We start from the raw sequence: 17,361 nt of genomic DNA, 5'->3' as shown, positions 1-17,361 counted from the left end.
AGGGAGATTTGCAGCACAGCAGCTGTTCAGCTCCGTAAAACATGAGCCTATCACAATAGCCTAATTAAAACAAAATGTCAAGGAAACTGTAGGCAATTACACTATTTTTTAAAATTATTTCCGCAGGTCAGAGGCATGAAAAATGAACGGATAGACTTGAAAACGGGTGGTATAACCTAGGCTCCAAAATGTGATATGGTTCGACAAGAACACTGACATTTTGACAAGGCAGAGATGAGTGGCTGGACCAGTGATGCCAATTTAGCAATTTTGTTTTTGTTGCTAGATTTAGCAACTTTTCAGACTACCCTGCAACTTTTTTTTTACAGATGGGCTGTGTACAGGTGCAGTGATCGGTTAGCTGCTCAGATAGCTGATGCTTAAAGTTAGCGAGGGAGAAATAAGACTCCAGCTTCAGTGATTTTTGCAATTTGTTCCAGTCATTGGCAGCAGAGTACTGGAAGGAAAGACGGCCAAAGGAGGAGTTTGCTTTGGGGGTGAAAGGTGATATATATAGCTGCTGGAGCGCGTGCTACAATGTAGGTGGGTGCTGCTATGCTGACCAGTGAACTGAGATAAGGTGGGGCTTTACCTAGCAAAGACTTATAGATGACCTGGAGCCAGTGGGTTTGGCGATGAATATGAAGCGAGGGCCAGCCAACAAGAGCATACAGGTCGCAGTGGTGGGTAGTATATGGGGCTTTGGTGACAAAACGGATGGCACTGTGATAGACTACATCCAGTTTGCTGAGTAGAGTTTTGGAGGCTATTTTGTAAATGACATTGCCGAAGTCAAGGATCGGTAGGATAGTCAGTTTTACGAGGGTATGTTTGGCAGCATGTGAGAAGGGTTCTTCGTTTGCGAAATAGGAAGCCGATTCTAGATTTAATTTTAGATTGTAGATGCTTAATGTGAGTCTGGAGGGAGAGTTTACAGTCAGCCAGACACCTAGGTATTTTTAGTTGTTCACAAATTCTAAGTCAGAACCGTCCGGAGTAGTGATGCTCGACGGGCGGGCGGGTGCGGGCAGCAATCGGTTGAAGAGCATGCATTTAGTTTTACTTGCATTTAAGAGCAGTTGGAAGCCACGGAAGGAGTGTTGTATGGCATTGAAGCTCATCTGGAGGTTTGTTAACACAGTGTTCAAAGAAGGGCCAGAAGTATACAGAATGGTGTCGTCTGCGTAGAGGTGAATCAGAGAATCACCAGCAGCAAGAGAGACATCATTGATGTATACAGAGAAAAGAGTCCGCCTGAGAATTTAACCCTGTGGCACCCCCATAGAGACTGCCAGAGGTCCGGACAAGAGAGGCCCTCCTATTTGACACACTGAACTCTATCTGAGAAGTAGTTGGTGAACCAGGTGAGGCAGTCATTTGAGAAACCAAGGCTGTTGAGTCTGCCGTTAAGAATGCTGTGATTGACAGTCAAAAGCCTTGGCCAGGTCGATGAAGACGGCTGTACAGTATTGTCTTTTATCGATGGAGGTTATGATATCGTTTAGGACCTTGAGCGTGGTAATGCGTCCGTGATGACTGGGGTGCACAACGGGGTGCACAAGATTTTAAAGGAAGAATGTGCATTGCCCAATTTGGTACTCATCTGCTATATGTGCCATTCTTTACAATTGGCTGTCAGTGCAGCATCCAAAGAAACCATCCCTAGGAACTGAAACTCCACTTTAAGTCGACCAACACTTTTATGGTTACTAGATTATTCCATATGTGTTATTTCATAGTTTTAATGTCTTAACTATTATTCTACAATGTAGAAAATAGCTATTCTACAATGTAGAAAATAGCTAAAATAATGAGAAATCATTATTGTGTCCAAACTATTGACTGGTACTGTAAACACCTTTAGCATCTCCAGGCTTCCATGCATACAAGCTGCAGATGCATGTCTTTGGTACATCTATATTTTAAAAAGTCTAATAAATAAATTGCATATATAACACCACAATAAATCCATTCTTTATTTTAGTCAAGTCTAAGGAAACATTATGACATGAAAAATATGTATTTCAGAAGAACAGAATATAAGTTGGCATACCCTACTGTATGTTATCTGGCTATGCTCCATGGCATAAGCTTGTTCATTTTGCTGACAAGATATGCTTATATGTCCCATGCCATTATTTTATATTATATGATTTTATAGTAAAAATAATATAATTCAACTTAACTGAATAAATTAGAAAGGATATTTTCCCCATTCCGGAGCGAGTGCGCATAGGAAGTGACTCTGTTGAGCATAAAACGTGATCATTTGAAACAGGTCCTATATGCTAGATTTAGAGTTATTTGTTAACTTTAGTTGTGAATGATACAAACCTTAGAATGTGTTAGAAATATACAATATATATCGGATTCAGACCCGTGACTTTTGTTTTGTTACATTACAGCCTTATTCTAAAAAAAAGATCCTTTAAATTATTTAAATCCTCAGCAATTTACACACAATACACCATAATGTCACGACTTGACCTTAGGGAACCTTTTTATTTCTTTATTTTGGTTAGGTCAGGGTGTCACAAGGGTGGGTAGTCTAGTTTTATTTTCTATGTTGGCCTGTTATGGTTCCCAATCAGAGGCAGCTGTCTATTGTTGTCTCTGATTGAGGATCATATTTAGGCAGCCTTTTCCCACCTGTTGTTTGTGGGATTTTGATTTTGTATTGTTGCTTTGTTTTTTTTTAGCTCTACAAAGCTGTATGGTTCATTTTGTTACTGTTTTGTGCTGGTTATCATAAATAAAAAAATATTAACCCATGGCTGCATCTTGGTCCGACCATCCTTCCAACAACGATCGTTACACATAATGACAAAGCGAAAACTGGTTTTTAGAAATGTTTGCAAATTTCTTACAAATAAATAACAGAAATACCTTATTACGTAAGAATTCAGACACTTTGCTATGAGACTCCAAATTGAGATCGGGTGCATCCTGTTTTCATTGATCATTCTTGAGATGTTTCTACAACTTTATTGGAGTCCACATGTGGTAAATTCAATTGATTTGGACATGATTTGGAAAGGCACACACCTGTCTATGCAAGGTCCCACAGTTGACAGTGCATGTCAGCTCAAAAACCAAGCCATTAGGTCGAAGGAATTGTCCGTAGAGCTCAGAGACAGGATTGTGTTGAGGCACAGATCTGGGGAATTGTACTATAATGGACATTTTTATGTTTATGCTTTTCTTATAACTCATTTCTGTGTTCTATTCATGTGCTGTTCTATGAACTAATTTATGTGTTCATGCAAGTGGCTGACTGAACAAATCCTCACTATCAGTAGCTGCAATTTGACAGTTTGCCCAGACCTTGTTCTGAAGATCAAAAGATATCTGTTTCAAGATTTCAGCTTAGAGTGAAGAAGCCTCGTGATATATTGGTCTGTCACGGGTTATGAACCAGTATTGGTCGGTCACATGAGTCAAACAAAACAGTAACGATGAATTATGTCAGGATTTGGCCTGGATTGTTCCAGTTTTGGCCACTAGATGCCCCCATTGTGCTTTTTGACCCTTTTGTTTTCCCTTATTTCCAGTTATTATTTGCACCTGTGCCTCATTTCCCTTGAATGTATTTGAACCATTAGTTTTTCCTCAGTTCTTTGCTCAGTGTTTGAATGTTAGCACCCAGCCCCAGTGATGCTGTGAACATTTGTTGCGCCAGTTGGACTCTCTTGTGGTACTTTGTTCTCGTTTAACTATCTTTTGAGGCTTTTTTCTGCTGTACCTACCACCTTGTGGATTTACCTTTTGACTTGGAGGATTACCTTTTTCTCTTGGAATTACTTTTGATGTTGTGGATTTATATTTTTTTGCCTGAACTTTTCTTTTTACTTTATTAAAACACCGTCTCAAGTACTGCTGTGTCTGCCTCAAATGGGTTCTGCCGACTATTATTGGCTCAGTTTGCTAAGCGACTGTTTCTCACACCGGAGACCTGAGTTCGTAACCGGGTCCTGACAGAATTAATTACGCAAATATAACTTGTCTATGTAAAGCTGTAAACAAGACAACTGCTGGGACTTCCCAGGCAGAGCTCCTGATTGACATGTACTATGGTGCATTGAGTTGGTTGTAACCTCTCCAGCACGCTGACAAACAATGATTCATATTAAGATTGACTTCAAGTGTCCCTGTGTAAGAATTTCCACAACAGTACCAAAGCCAAGAAGACAGTGGCCTCCATCATCCTTAAATGGAGGAAGTTTGGAACCACCAAGACTCATCCTAGAGTTGGCCGCCCGGCCAAACTGAGAAATCGGGGGAGAAGGGCCTTGGTCAGGGAGGTGACTAAGAACCCGATGGCCACTCTGACACAGCTCTAGAGATCCTCTGTGGAGATGAGAGAACCTTCCAGAAGGACAACCATCTCTGCAGCACTCCACCAACCAGACGGAAGCTACTTCTCAGTAAAAGGCACATGATAGCTTGCTTGGAGTTAGCCAAAAGATCATGACAAACAACATTCTGTCATCTGATGAAACCAAGATTGAACTCTTTGGCCTGAATGCCAAGTGTCACGTCTGGAGGAAACCTGGCACCATCCCTACGGTGAAGCATGGTGGTGGCAGCATCATGCTGTGGGGATGTTTTTCAGTGGCAGGGACTGGGAAGACTAGTCAGGATTGAGGTTAAGATGGACGGAGCAAGGTACAGAGAGATCCTTGATGAAAACCTCCAGTGCGATCAGGACCTCAGACAGGGGCGAAGGTTCACCTTCACCACCAACAGGACAACAGCCCTAAGCACACAGCCAAGGCAAAGCAGGAGTGGCTTCTCAGGAGAGACCTGAAAAAAAACTATGCAGCAATGCTCCCCATCCAACCTGACAGAGTTTCAGCGGATCTACAGAGAAGAATCAGAGAAACTCCCCAAATACAGGTGTGCCAAGCTTGTAGAAAACTCAAGGTTATAATCGCAGCCAAAAGTGCTTCAACAAAGTACTGAGTAAAGGGTCTGAATTCTTGTGAAAATGTGATATTTCAGTTCTATTTTTTTAATTAGCAAAAATGTATAAAAACTGTTTTTGATTTGTCATTATGGGTTGTTGTGTGTAGATTGAGAAGAAAAAAAACAATTTAATCGATTTTATAATAACTATAACCTAACTGAATGTGGGAAAATCAAGGGGTTAGGCTATTGATGATTTGAGAAAGTCGCAAAAAAAGCACTATTTTTCCTTGCCTCAGGCTGCAAAAGCTGTTCTCTCATTAAGTGATTGTATTTTCAATGATCAGACTATTCTCAATTTAATCTTGTCTTTACAAATATGTACAATTTGTTTAGCTTTAGAATGGCCCATTATCAAATGAGAGGAATATGGGTGGGGGAATAAAGACGTCATCTGTATACACTCAAATAGAAAATGGAGGCTTTCCGACCAGTCCGTTTGTCAATGATGCCGGGTAGGCTACTTCCGTTTTATAGTGGAGATATGCTTATTATGAGCTGCTGAGAAATAAATATAAGAACACTTATTTCACTCCAAGCATCATCCACTGTTTGAGAATCGCTGCACGACAGGTGATATTCCGTCCAAACTCTGTATGCCATGGGTTCTCCAACCCTATTCCTGCAGCTATCCAGTGTTTAATTTGGGAAACCAAGTGAAATCTGTTCGGGAACATCGATAGTAACATGTTTTCACAAAGGAACATAATTCACTAAACTGTTGCCCCTCTGCTCACTCGAGAAAGGAATAAATTAGAGAGCGGAGGAGATGCATGGTGGTGAGATATTCTGTATACCTGAAAGTAATGTGTCGCCCAATTTAATTATGAAAATATAAAAATTCCCTATTACTTGGCTATTCAAAATCAAATACATATTTACTAATTGTAGGCTAACTGTACGCCGCCCTGCACAATCAATGAAACAACAGCACCGCCTAGGTCTATACTTTCTCTCCCAGACTCATGGATTGACATTTTGGAGTGTAGCATAATGTAACCAGTCCACCCAGTATGCATAATAATGAAATCAACACTCAAAAACAATGACTGAAATGTGTTTTATTTCGGGGCATAGGCCTGACAAATTATGTCCCAAAGACATTTGAAAATCAGTTTTGTTTTGTGTTTTTCTGCAATGCTTAATATATGGTAGGCTATGTATTGTATAATGGCACAATCATAATAAAAAATAAAACGAATTAAACGGGCTTGGGCTCTTAAGCACATGCGTATGCATAACCTATAATATGCATATGGATGTTTTGAATTAATCATCACCTTAGTGCTGTCTATTTTGTTGTGTTAGGCTTTCAAACAACATCCAGAACTACCATGTTTTACACTCAGTTTCAACCTGCTGTTGAACTTCTTTCTTCAAATTGAGAGAGGATGGTAGACAAGCGACAGCAACATAGAATACTAAGAGACAGCAACAGAAGAACAGAGACGAGAGACAGCAACAGACGGCACAGAGAAAGTGATGGAGAGAGGCAGAGGAAGGGTGAGCACAGTAGACTGTATCACTTAAAGCTGCTCTATTGATTCTAATTACTGCACTGTGTGTGTGTGTGTGTGTGTGTGTGTGTGTGTGTGTGTGTGTGTGTGTGTGTGTGTGTGTGTGTGTGTGTGTGTGTGTGTGTGTGTGTGTGTGTGTGTGTGTGTGTGTGTGTGTGTGTGTGTGTGTGTGTGTGTGTGTGTGTGTGAGAGAGCGAGAGAGTGTGTGTTTGTTTGGATACTGTGGGATTCTTTCATCAGTTTTGCCGTATTGGACAGGTCAGACTCTGTCTGATGTTGAGTGGTTTTTGGCAATAGCCTGTATATGTAGGCTATGTGTTCCAGAGTAGAGAGTAAAGAGTGTTCCAGAGTAGAGAGATCCACAGTAGGAAATGTATTTGAGTACTGGCAGTGTCTGCTGTGGAAGGTGCAAGTTACCTAAAAAAAGATCTAATCTCTCAATATTAATCTCAAAGTGCAACAAATTAATGCATTTAGCTGTTGAAACTCCTCCCCGAGGAGACCCCCCTACTGGCTTTGGGCTATGCCCCCAATGTCTTTAAATTCTAGAAAAGCCCCTGCTAAACACTGAATTTTGTATTCACTGATTACATTTGTATTTAAAGTTTTGCAAAAGATGGTCTAAGATATACAAGTCGGGTACAAAGGCAATAAAATGATCAGAAGTTCTGTTTATGAATTTGAGAATTTGATAATTGCTCTTCTGCTATAGATTTCAACATAGATCCCAAAATTGCTTGTACGCAATTGAGAAAAGCATATTTATTTCATTGGAACGCAGCCGCATGATTGTACATCCAGACCACCAGAGGCCGCTGTACATCATTTATCACTACTTCGTGGACAGACCCGTTTCCTCTTTCTTTCGGTGTTTCCACTAGATAGCATAGCCACAAAGTCCAAATGTGCTATATCGTAAAAATGTATGAAAACAAAATGTGCGTTTTGATCTTAATTTACGGTTAGGCATAAGTTTAAAAAATTGTTCAATGTTAGGTTTAAAATCACATTTAAGAATACATTGTCGAAATAGGCGGAGCAGGACTTTGTGGCTGGGGTAACGATCCTTGCATTTTGATGTAAATAATATACTAAGCTTTTCTCATTCAGTTGTGCTGTGTTTCAGGTTATTTTATTGTGAAAAACAGTAAACAATGAAGAAATTTTTCGAGGACATAAAGAAAGATATAAAATTCAAGTCAGCGGGGCCTGGAAAGAAACTCGCAGAAGGCGGCAGGTAAACAAACTTTTCCAGTGAGCTAGCACGCTAACGGAGCCAGCTAACGTTAGCTGCTTTGCTCATGCTGTTGACAGTTTAGTTGTCGAAAATATGTTTATATAATCGACACCGCAAATATATGGTATGTCTGATTTGTAGAGTTGCCTTCCCCGTTACTTGGATGGGCTCTGTGATGTTTGTTTTTCTAGTGTTCAGGACAGGGTGCATCATCGTTACATTGGCCTGGTTTACGCCACCACACAGCGAGGAAGACATAGTCAGGAATTGTAATACTTTATAACGTTAATTAAATTAAAATGTAATAGGGTCAGTGCTCTCCGTTATCCTTGGGACGGTCCTATCCTAACCATTTAGAGTGTCAACTTCAATGTGGACATCCCGGGTAGCACGGACCATTTTAATAGGATCTCTATGGAGGAAGAGCAGTGACTCACTGGTCTGGATAGGAGGCCGTTTATTAATGCGATATTCGCACAGTAATTGACCGGAGGCATTTATTGGGTCTCTCAACAACAACGACAACAATTCCTCGGGGGTTGAACAAAATATAATATTTCTATGTTTGAGACCTCTCGTTTGGATTTGAAACTGTAACCGATGTAATGGAAGTCGCAGCTCTCTGTGGGTGTTTGATTGAGAGTAACCTAATGTAGCAGGCGTAAAAGACAGACACGGTGTGAGGGAGAGCCAGAGGAGAACCAAACAGTAAAAGCACAGCCCACTTCATTATCAACTCATCCTGCCAATAAAATCAAAACAGCCTTTCCAGACTCTGAAGTCAGGAGGACTTTGAGTTTGGTATCAGCCAGACTACATCATCATAGCCTGTTCTATTAAATGCAAACCCTTGTGAGTTTAGCTAACAAGCCATATAACTTTATATGGTCCTTCTGTAGCTCAGTTGGTAGAGCATGGCGCTTGTAACGCCAGGGTAGTGGGTTCGATCCCCGGGACCACCCATACGTAGAATGTATGCACACATGACTGTAAGTCGCTTTGGATAAAAGCGTCTGCTAAATGGCATTTATTATTATTATATTATACATCACAACATGCAGTGTAAGTGCAGTCAAATGGTGAACATGTCCCCTTCTGTTCCCTGCAGCTCCAAGCCCCGAGTGGTGCAGAACAGTGGCCCTGCCAAGCCCCATCATGCTGCTCCCACTGAAGGAGCTCAGAAGGCAGGGGCTGCAGCTCTGGCCAGGATTGAGGGGCAGCCACGCCCACGGGCACAAACCTCACAGGATGCCATCCGGCTCCAGGGTGAGCGATTCCTATGCATCCAACAACTGCTGCTTGAATGACTGATGATGTCAAAGCCGTGCAGGTGTTTCACATCAGTGGTCAGAAATAGAGAACTGGGTTGTGGGTTAATGGTCTTTATTTATTTATCACTCCACAGTAAAAAGAGAGCTTGAGGCAGAAGCTGCAGCAGTAGCAGCGACCGAGAAGGAAAAGATAACAGCTGTTGAGGCAAGGAATACATTACATGAATACATTTTCCCTTACATGCTGACCAGACCGCATACTTCATCGCACGCATCTTTATTTTGTCCACCCACACCAGATGCGATCAGGACACGCAGTTTGAAATGTCAAAACAAACTCTGAACCAACTATATTCATTTGGGGACAGGTTGAAAAGCATGAAACATTTAGCTAGCTAATTTGTCCTGGGATATTAACATTGGGTTGTTATTTTATCTGAAATGCACAAGGTCCTCTACTCTGACAATTATTCACAGATAAAAGGGTAAAGTTAGTTTCTACTAATCTTTCCTCCTTCAGGCTTCTTCTTTTGACTTAAATGGCAGTAAGCAACCATCTTTAAGGTGCATTACCACTACCAACTAGACTGGAGTGTGTACCTCAGTTCATCTTAAAATCACCCATGTGGGTATATGCTGCTAAAAACCAATGAGGAGATGGGAGATGCGGGACTTGCAGCGAGTCAAACGTCACAAGCGCACGACAAGTGTGGGTGCAATGATTGAATAACATGTATGTGTACATTTATTTACCAACGCGAGCGGTGTGGTCAGCATGTTACTGTTGCTCACATACAAATTATTGTGCCATTACTGCTATTGAGTTGTTATTTATAGCTAGTATGTGTCGTCTTTTGCAGGGCTCCAGTATTAAGGATCCGGCATTTCTCTCAGTAACAGGTGTGTATTTCACCTGCCCGCTTACTGGAGCCACCTTAACTAAGAGCGAGAGAGAAGTGCACATTAAGGAGGCCATTTTCATGGTAGGTCTGTGATTCTTCTTTTTAAAGTCATATGATTGTATGATAGTCATGATTGTATGATAATCATGATTGCATTATCTGATTTTGACTGACATGAAGAATTGATGTAAAAAACACTAATTTGTCACAAACTCTCCTTTTTCATTAGTATGGTCCTGACTGAATACACATGATAAACCTTCTCTTGTCCAACAGCGGTTTGAAGAGGACGCAGTGGAGGCTTCCATAATGATGGTTCATACCTTCAACAAGGACAGGGAGAAAGTCAAGGCTGCAGTGGACATCATAAGCAAGTGAGAAATGGAACTGTCCTATAATGCAGGGTTTCCTAAAAATCTGTCCAGGGGCCCCCCTGACTGTACGTTTTTGTTTTTTGCCCTAGCACTTCACAGCTGAATCAAATAACCAATTCATAATCAAGCTTTGATTCTTTGAATCAGCTGTGTAGTGCTAGGGCAAAAAAACATGTGCACCCAGGGGGGAGCCCAGGACCGAGTTTGGGAAACCTTGCTATAATGTGTGATTTACATTGTCATGTTGACAAGAGTTCATGCAATGAGTGTCCTGACATCCCATAATTTTCTCCCATCCTGTCAGGTACATTGAAAACATCTGTAAGAACCCCACAGAGGAGAAGTACAGGAAGATCAAACTCAGTAACAAGGTGTTCCAGGTACATTTGAGTCATAAGGAGGGTAATGTGAGACTCAATGTTTTCTGTCGGTGTGGTCCATTCACCTCTCTCCCTGTCTGATCTCTCTCTCTCTCTCTCTCTCTCCCTGTCTGATCTCTATCTCTCTCTCTCTCCCTGTCTGATCTCTCTCTCGCTCTCTCTCTCTGATCTCTCTCTCTCTGTCTGATCTCTCTCTCTCTGTCTGATCTCTCTCTCTCTCTCTCTCTCTCTCTCTCTCTCTCCTTAGGAGAAGGTGAAGACTGTGGAGGGCAGTCGGGAGTTCTTGCAGGCTGTGGGCTTTCAGAGCATCATGCTGGATGTGGAGGGACAGGGTAAACTCATCCAAATGCAAAATCTGTGCATCCTATTGTCTGTGTGGCCTAGTATGTTTCTGCAGAGGCATACTAAAGGGCAGCGATTCTCAGCTGGTGTGTCGCGGGAGGTTTTAAATGAGTGTCTGAGTATTTTTATTTAAATACACTATATATACAAAAGTATGTGGACACCCTTTTCAAATTTGTTGGTTCAACTATTTCAGCCACACCCATTGCTGTTGGGTGTGTAAAATTGAGCACACAGCCATGCAATCTCCATAGACAAACATGGTCAGTAAAAGGGCCTTCCCGAAGAGCTCAGTGACTTTCAACGTGGCACCATCATAGGATGGCACCTTTCCGACAAGTCAGTTCGTCAAATTTCTTCCCTGCTAGAGCTGCCCCGGTCAACTGGTAAGTGCTGTTATTGTGAACTGGAAATGTTTAGGCACAACAATTGCTCAGCCGTGAAGTTGTAGGCCACACAAGCACACAGAATGGGACCACCGAGTGCTGAGGCGCGTAAAAATCGTCTGTCCTTGGTTGCAACACTCACTGCTGAGTTCCAAACTGCCTGCGGAAGCAATGTCGGCACAATAACTGTTCAACAGGAGGTTAATGAAATGGGTTTCCATGGCCGAGCAGCCACACACAAGCCTAAGATCACCATGTGCAATGCCAAGTGTCGACTGGAGTAGTGTAAAGCTTGCCATTGGACTCTGGAGCAGTGGAAACACGGTCTCTGGAGTAATGAATCACGCTTAATCATCTGGCAGTCCGAAGGATAAATCTGGGTTTGGCGGATGCCAGGAGAATGCAACCTGCCTGAACAGATAGTGTCAACTGTTTTTTATGGTTCGGGCTAGGTCCCTTAGTTCCAGGGGGAAATCTTAACACTACAGCATACAATGGCATTCTAGACGATTTTGTGCTTCCAACTTTGTGGCAACATTTTGGGGAAGGCCCTTTCCTGTTTAAGCATGACAATGCACCCGTGCACAAAGTGAGGTCCATTCAGAAGTGGTTTGTTTGAGATCGGTGTGGAAGAACTTGACTGGTCTACACAAAGCCCTGACCTCAACTCCATCAAACACCTTTGGGATGAATTCAAATGCAGACTGCGGGCCTAATTCCCAACATCAGTGCCTGATCTCACTAATGCTCTTGTGGCTGAATGGAAGCAAGTCCCTGCAGCAATGTTCCAACATCTAGTAGAAAGCCTTCCCTGAAGAGTGGAGGCTGTTATAGCAGCAAAGAAGGGACCAACTCCATACGAGCAGATGTCCACATACTTTTGGTAATGTAGTGTATGTTATACTCTAGTCAAAACTAAAACCAGGAAGAAAGTGGGTAAAACAATTGTAAGAAACCTATAATTATTTTCATAATTTATCCTCTGAACAATTTTTCTCACAGTATTTTCAATATAGAGTTATTAGCAGCACTATTTAGCGGATTTGGTTTTTGGTCTCAAACCAGTGAGCTTAACATTCTTCATCTGACCCATTGGAATTGTGATACAGTGAATTATAAGTGAAATAATGTCTGTAAACAATTTTTGGAAAAATTACTTGTCATGCACAAAGTAGATGTCCTAACCGACTTGCCAAAACTATAGTTTGTTAACAAGAAATATGTGGAGTGGTTGAAAAACTTGTTTTAATGACTCCAACCTAAGTGTATGTAAACTTCCGACTTCAACTGTATGTGCAAAATGGAATTATTGACAATGACAACAGTGGGACTGTTGTTCCCTTGTCATATAATTGCTACATTTACTATCAAAATAGTTTTCCAGATTGCATCTTTGACGACATCAACAACAAAAAGCGAGGCAAATATTGGATCGAGACAACCTGATTCAATTTGGATCCCAATACAAAACCAGTTGAGAACCACTGCTGGAAGTGGTACCCGGGATAATAATTGCAGATTCATCTTGCCTTCCCAGAGGAGAGTGAAGAGTTTCTGGTGCTGATGGAGCATGACCCGGAGGCCCTGGAGGTGATGAAGGAGAGTATGGACCGGCTGCAAAGGGGAGAGCCAGTCAGAGCCCAGCTGGACCACCAGCCCCAGACCTTCAGACCCTCCCCCAACGCCATGCGTTTCGAACTACCCCCAGAGTTCTACAACCTCACTGCAGAGGAGCTCAAGAGGGAGCAGCAGCAAAAGTATGGACAACTCACTGATGGCACTGATATTACTTGTATTTGTTATTGTGTAAGGTACACTCCGTTAGTGCACATGACATGTGTATTATTGTTGGGTGGTTTGTTCCAGTTATGACTATTTTGTTTGTAAGATAAAGTTATGGTGGTTGTGTGTGGTAATCAGGAGCGAGGCGGTGGAGAAGAACACCATGCTGCGTACCAAAGCCATGCGGGAGAGAGAGGAGCAGAGGGAGAGGAGGAAGTACAACTACACCCTGCTGAGAATACGACTGCCTGATGGAAACATACTCCAGGGTCGGTATCTGCCAGCAAACACCTACTTTAATGTGATAAGCAGAAATAGAGTTAAACAAATATCTATATTTTATTTCACCTTTATTTAACCAGGTAGGCTAGTTGGGAACAAGTTCTTATTTACAAGTGCGACCTGGCCAAGATAAAGCAAAGCAGTGTGACACAAACAACAACAGAGTTACACATGGAATAAACAAGCGTACAGCCAATAACACAATAGAAAAAAAGAAGTGTGCAAATGGCGTGAGGAGGTAAGGCAATAAATAGGCCATGGTAGCGAAGTAATTACAATTTAGAAAATTAACACTGGAGTGATAGATGTGCAGATGATGTGCAAGTAGAAATACTGGTGTGCAAAAGAGCATAAAATAAAAAGCAATATGGGGATGAGTTAGGTACAGCTGCAGCGATCGGTTAGCTGCTCAGATAGCTGATTTTTAAAGTTAGTGAGGGAAATATAAGTCTCCAGCTTCAGCGATTTTTGCAATTCGTTCCAGTCATTGGCAACAGAACTGGAAGGAAAGGCGGCCAAAGTAGGTGTTGGCTTTGGGGATGACCAGTGAGATATACCTGCTGGAGCGCGTGCTACGGGTGGGTGTTGTTATCGTGACCAGTGGGCTGAGATAAGGCGTAGCTTTACCTAGCATAGACTTATAGATGAAGCAGTGGGTCTGGAGCCAGTGGGTCTGGCGACGAATATGTAGCGAGGGCCAGCTGACTAGAGCATACAGGTCGCAGTGGTGGGTGGTATATGGGGCTTTGGTGACAAAACGGATGGCACTGTGATAGACCGTACGTCAAGTTTGGACACACCTACTCATTCAAGGGTTTTTCTTTATTTTTACTGTTTTCTACATTGTAGAATAATAGTGAAGACATCAAAACTATGACATAACACATATGGAATCATGTAGTAACTAAAAACGTGTTAAATAAATCAACATATTTTTTTATATTTGACGTTCTTCAAAGTAGTCACCCTTTGCCTTGATGACATCTTTGTACACTCTTGGCATTCTCTCAACCAGCTTCATGAGGTAGTCACCTGGAAGCCATTTAAATTAACAGGTGTGCATTGTTAATTTGTGGAATTTATTTCCTTAATACATTTGTGACAAGGTAGTGGTGGTATAAAGAAGATGGCCCTATTTGATAAAAGACCAAGTCCATATTATGGCAAGAACAGCACAAATAAGCAAAGAGAAACGACAGTCTATCATTACTTTAAGACATGAAGGTCAGTCCATCCAGAACATTTCAGGACCTTTGAAAGTTTCTTCAAGAGCGTTGGGCCAGTAACCGAAAAGTTGCTAGACCGAATCCCCGAGCTGACAAGGTAAAAATCTGTTGTTCTGCCCCCGAACAAGGCAGTTAAGCCACTGTTCCTAGGCCATCATTGTAAATAATAATTTGTTCTTAACTGAATTGCCTAGTTAAAAAAAAAAAAAAAAAAGTGCAGTTGCAAAAACCATCACGCAATGGTGAAACTGTCTCTCTTGAGGACTGACACAGGAAAGGAAGACCCAGAGTTACCTCTACTGCAGAGGATAAGTTCATTAGTTACTAGCCTCAGATTGCAGCCCAAATAAATACTTTCCAGAGTTCAAGTAACAGACACATCTCAACATCATCTATTCAGAGGAGACTGCGTGAATCAGGCCTTCATGGTTGAATTGCTGCAAAGAAACCACTACTAAAGGACACATAATAAGAGGAGACTTGCTTATGCCAAGAAACATGAGCAATGGAGATTACACCAGTGGAAATCTGTCCTTTGGTCTGAGTCCAAATTTGAACTTTTTGTTGAGGCATTGAGGTGTGGGGGTGCTATTTAGAATTCAAGCCATACTTAACCAGCATGGCTACAACAGCATTCAGCAGTGATACACCATCCCATCTGGTTTGCACTTAGTGGGACTATCATTTGTTTTTCAACAGGACAATGACCCAAAACAAACCCACAGGCTGTGTAAATGCTATTTGACCAAGAAGGAGAGTGATGGAGTGCTGCATCAGATGACCTGGCCTCCACAATCACCTGACCTCAACCCAATTGAAATGGTTTGGGATGAGTTGAACCGCAGAGCGAAGGAAAAGCAGCCAATAAGTGCTCAGCATATGTGGGAACTCCTTCAAGACTATTGGAAAAGCATTCCTCATGAAGCTGGTTGAGAGAATGCCAAGAGTATGCAAAGCTGTCAAGGCCAAGGGTGGCTACTTTGAAGAATCTCAAATATAAAATAGATTTTGATTTAACTGTTTTGGTTACTACATGAGTCCATGTGTGTTATTTCATAGCTATGATGTCTTCACTATTATTCTACAATGTAGAAAATAGTAAAAATAAAGAAAAACCCTTGAATGAGTAGGTGTTTCCAAACCTTTTACTTGTACTCTATAAACATTTGAGCAAAGAATGTTTAGGGTTTCCAACAGCTGGTGTACTGTAGGTATTCACCAGTCAAATACATTGGGGTGCTTATAACTTGACACTGACAATCATTCTTAGATTAATTTGGCAGTAGGACTCGTAGCTCTGTGAACCTTAATTGCACAAAACTCAAACTCTGTTACAATGTAACTTCCATAGTTTAGTAGAATTTTCTACCTGCAGCAACGCTAGTGGATAATGCTATAAAAGCACAGTGCCTCCATTTTCACATATTTTGCCCTCAGGCACCTTCCTGGCCTGGGACAAGGTGTCTGTGCTCTTCCAGTTTGTGCGGGACTCCCTGGTGGACGGCTGGCAGCCCTTTGAGCTGGTGGCGCCAGGAGGACACAAACTCCGGGAGGCCCAAGAGTTGGCCCTGAATGAATGTAGCCTGGTAAGCAGAGACATTTTTTCAGAAATGTAAATATCAGGCAAAATAAGCACTGCAACCAATTTACTTTTGTTGTACAAAGGTGCTGACTAATGCCTCTCTCTCTCGGGAGGTCCCTGCGGTTCTGCTGACATTTTCTTGGGATGCCGCAGTGCAAGCGGACATTTCTGCCGCTCTCCTCAAGCCAGTGCTGCTGAAGAATATTCAAACCCTTGGCTGAACTGTCCCTGCATCTCCACCTCCATCCCTAAACCACATTTCAAAGGCTGTAGAAATACACAACTAATCCTTTAAAGGAAACATAATGCCATGCAGTGTTTTTTTGTATTGTACCTTGAATGTAGGATGATCTGAAATTGCTCCCGTACTTCTACAGAGCTCAGCATGGTATGAGATCCTGTTGCCAGTGTCACCCTTCTGCTCCGCATCCTGCTTACGCAACAAATACTGACATACAATACTAGCTTTACATATGAGCGAATGGGTGGTGGTGACCAGACTGGTTGTCGAGTGCTAAGGTTTCAGTTGCTGTTCTTGTGAGCCAGACTAGCTGTGGACCACAATGTATATCGGTTAAGCTATTTTATCTAAGATTACTTGTAATATTCTATTTGACCTCACTAACACTAAGGTTACAGCAGCACCTTAAAAGTGAAGGTTACTGGACAGAGCTCCTGATGTTAGCTTTCTTTATTGAATGAGGGTTTTGTAAGTCATTCAATTGAGTCATTTCCTATTATATTTCATTTCAGCAGCATGGAAATCTGATTTGTTGGTTTGTACTGTATGTAGTAACCAACAATGATTTTTTTTTGCTGCAGCTTATCCCAGGTGATGGCTGGAATGACAACCTACCTCTCCTCACAGCACGTCCACTGCTTTGTGTGCGTTGAGGCGTAACCTCCAATGTTTCAGTTCAGTCCAGACATGAACAGCAGCAATTAGCAAATGTACTAAGAAATATTTTCCTAACCTTGTTAAAGAATAACTAGAAAATGAAGGTCATGCTCAGTCATGTTTTGTTGCTTTTAAACCTGCCTGTAATAAAGATGAATGTTGCATCAAGGTATTGCTGTATCCCCCATAAAAAAAGTAAACATGATTTGCAAATGGC

At 41.8% G+C, this 17,361-nt stretch overlaps 1 protein-coding gene across 5 annotated transcripts; it reads left to right on the top strand.

The window, feature by feature from the left end:
• Positions 1 to 7,303: 7,303 nt before the first annotated feature.
• Positions 7,304 to 17,316, top strand: LOC123997047 (UBX domain-containing protein 6-like). 5 transcript variants are annotated; one of them, XM_046301009.1, is made up of 12 exons: positions 7,304 to 7,405; positions 7,609 to 7,719; positions 8,828 to 8,985; positions 9,125 to 9,195; positions 9,851 to 9,973; positions 10,169 to 10,266; positions 10,571 to 10,646; positions 10,894 to 10,978; positions 12,912 to 13,131; positions 13,295 to 13,425; positions 16,102 to 16,250; positions 16,360 to 17,316. In XM_046301009.1, the coding sequence occupies exons 2-12, from the start codon at positions 7,637 to 7,639 to the stop codon at positions 16,465 to 16,467; spliced, it is 1,302 nt and encodes a 433-aa protein (XP_046156965.1). In that variant the 5' UTR covers positions 7,304 to 7,405; positions 7,609 to 7,636; the 3' UTR covers positions 16,468 to 17,316. The 5 variants fall into 5 exon arrangements, with proteins under 5 accessions (XP_046156965.1, XP_046156963.1, XP_046156967.1 ...); XM_046301008.1 differs by having other exon boundaries at positions 7,344 to 7,420; XM_046301010.1 differs by lacking the exon at positions 7,304 to 7,405 and adding an exon at positions 7,425 to 7,443.
• The last annotated feature ends 45 nt before the right edge of the window (positions 17,317 to 17,361 follow it).

The sequence above is a fragment of the Oncorhynchus gorbuscha genome, linkage group LG15 (assembly GCF_021184085.1).
Source record: "Oncorhynchus gorbuscha isolate QuinsamMale2020 ecotype Even-year linkage group LG15, OgorEven_v1.0, whole genome shotgun sequence".
Classification (NCBI taxonomy): Eukaryota; Metazoa; Chordata; class Actinopteri; order Salmoniformes; family Salmonidae; genus Oncorhynchus; species Oncorhynchus gorbuscha.
This window is presented reverse-complemented; position numbering and strand designations above follow the sequence as displayed.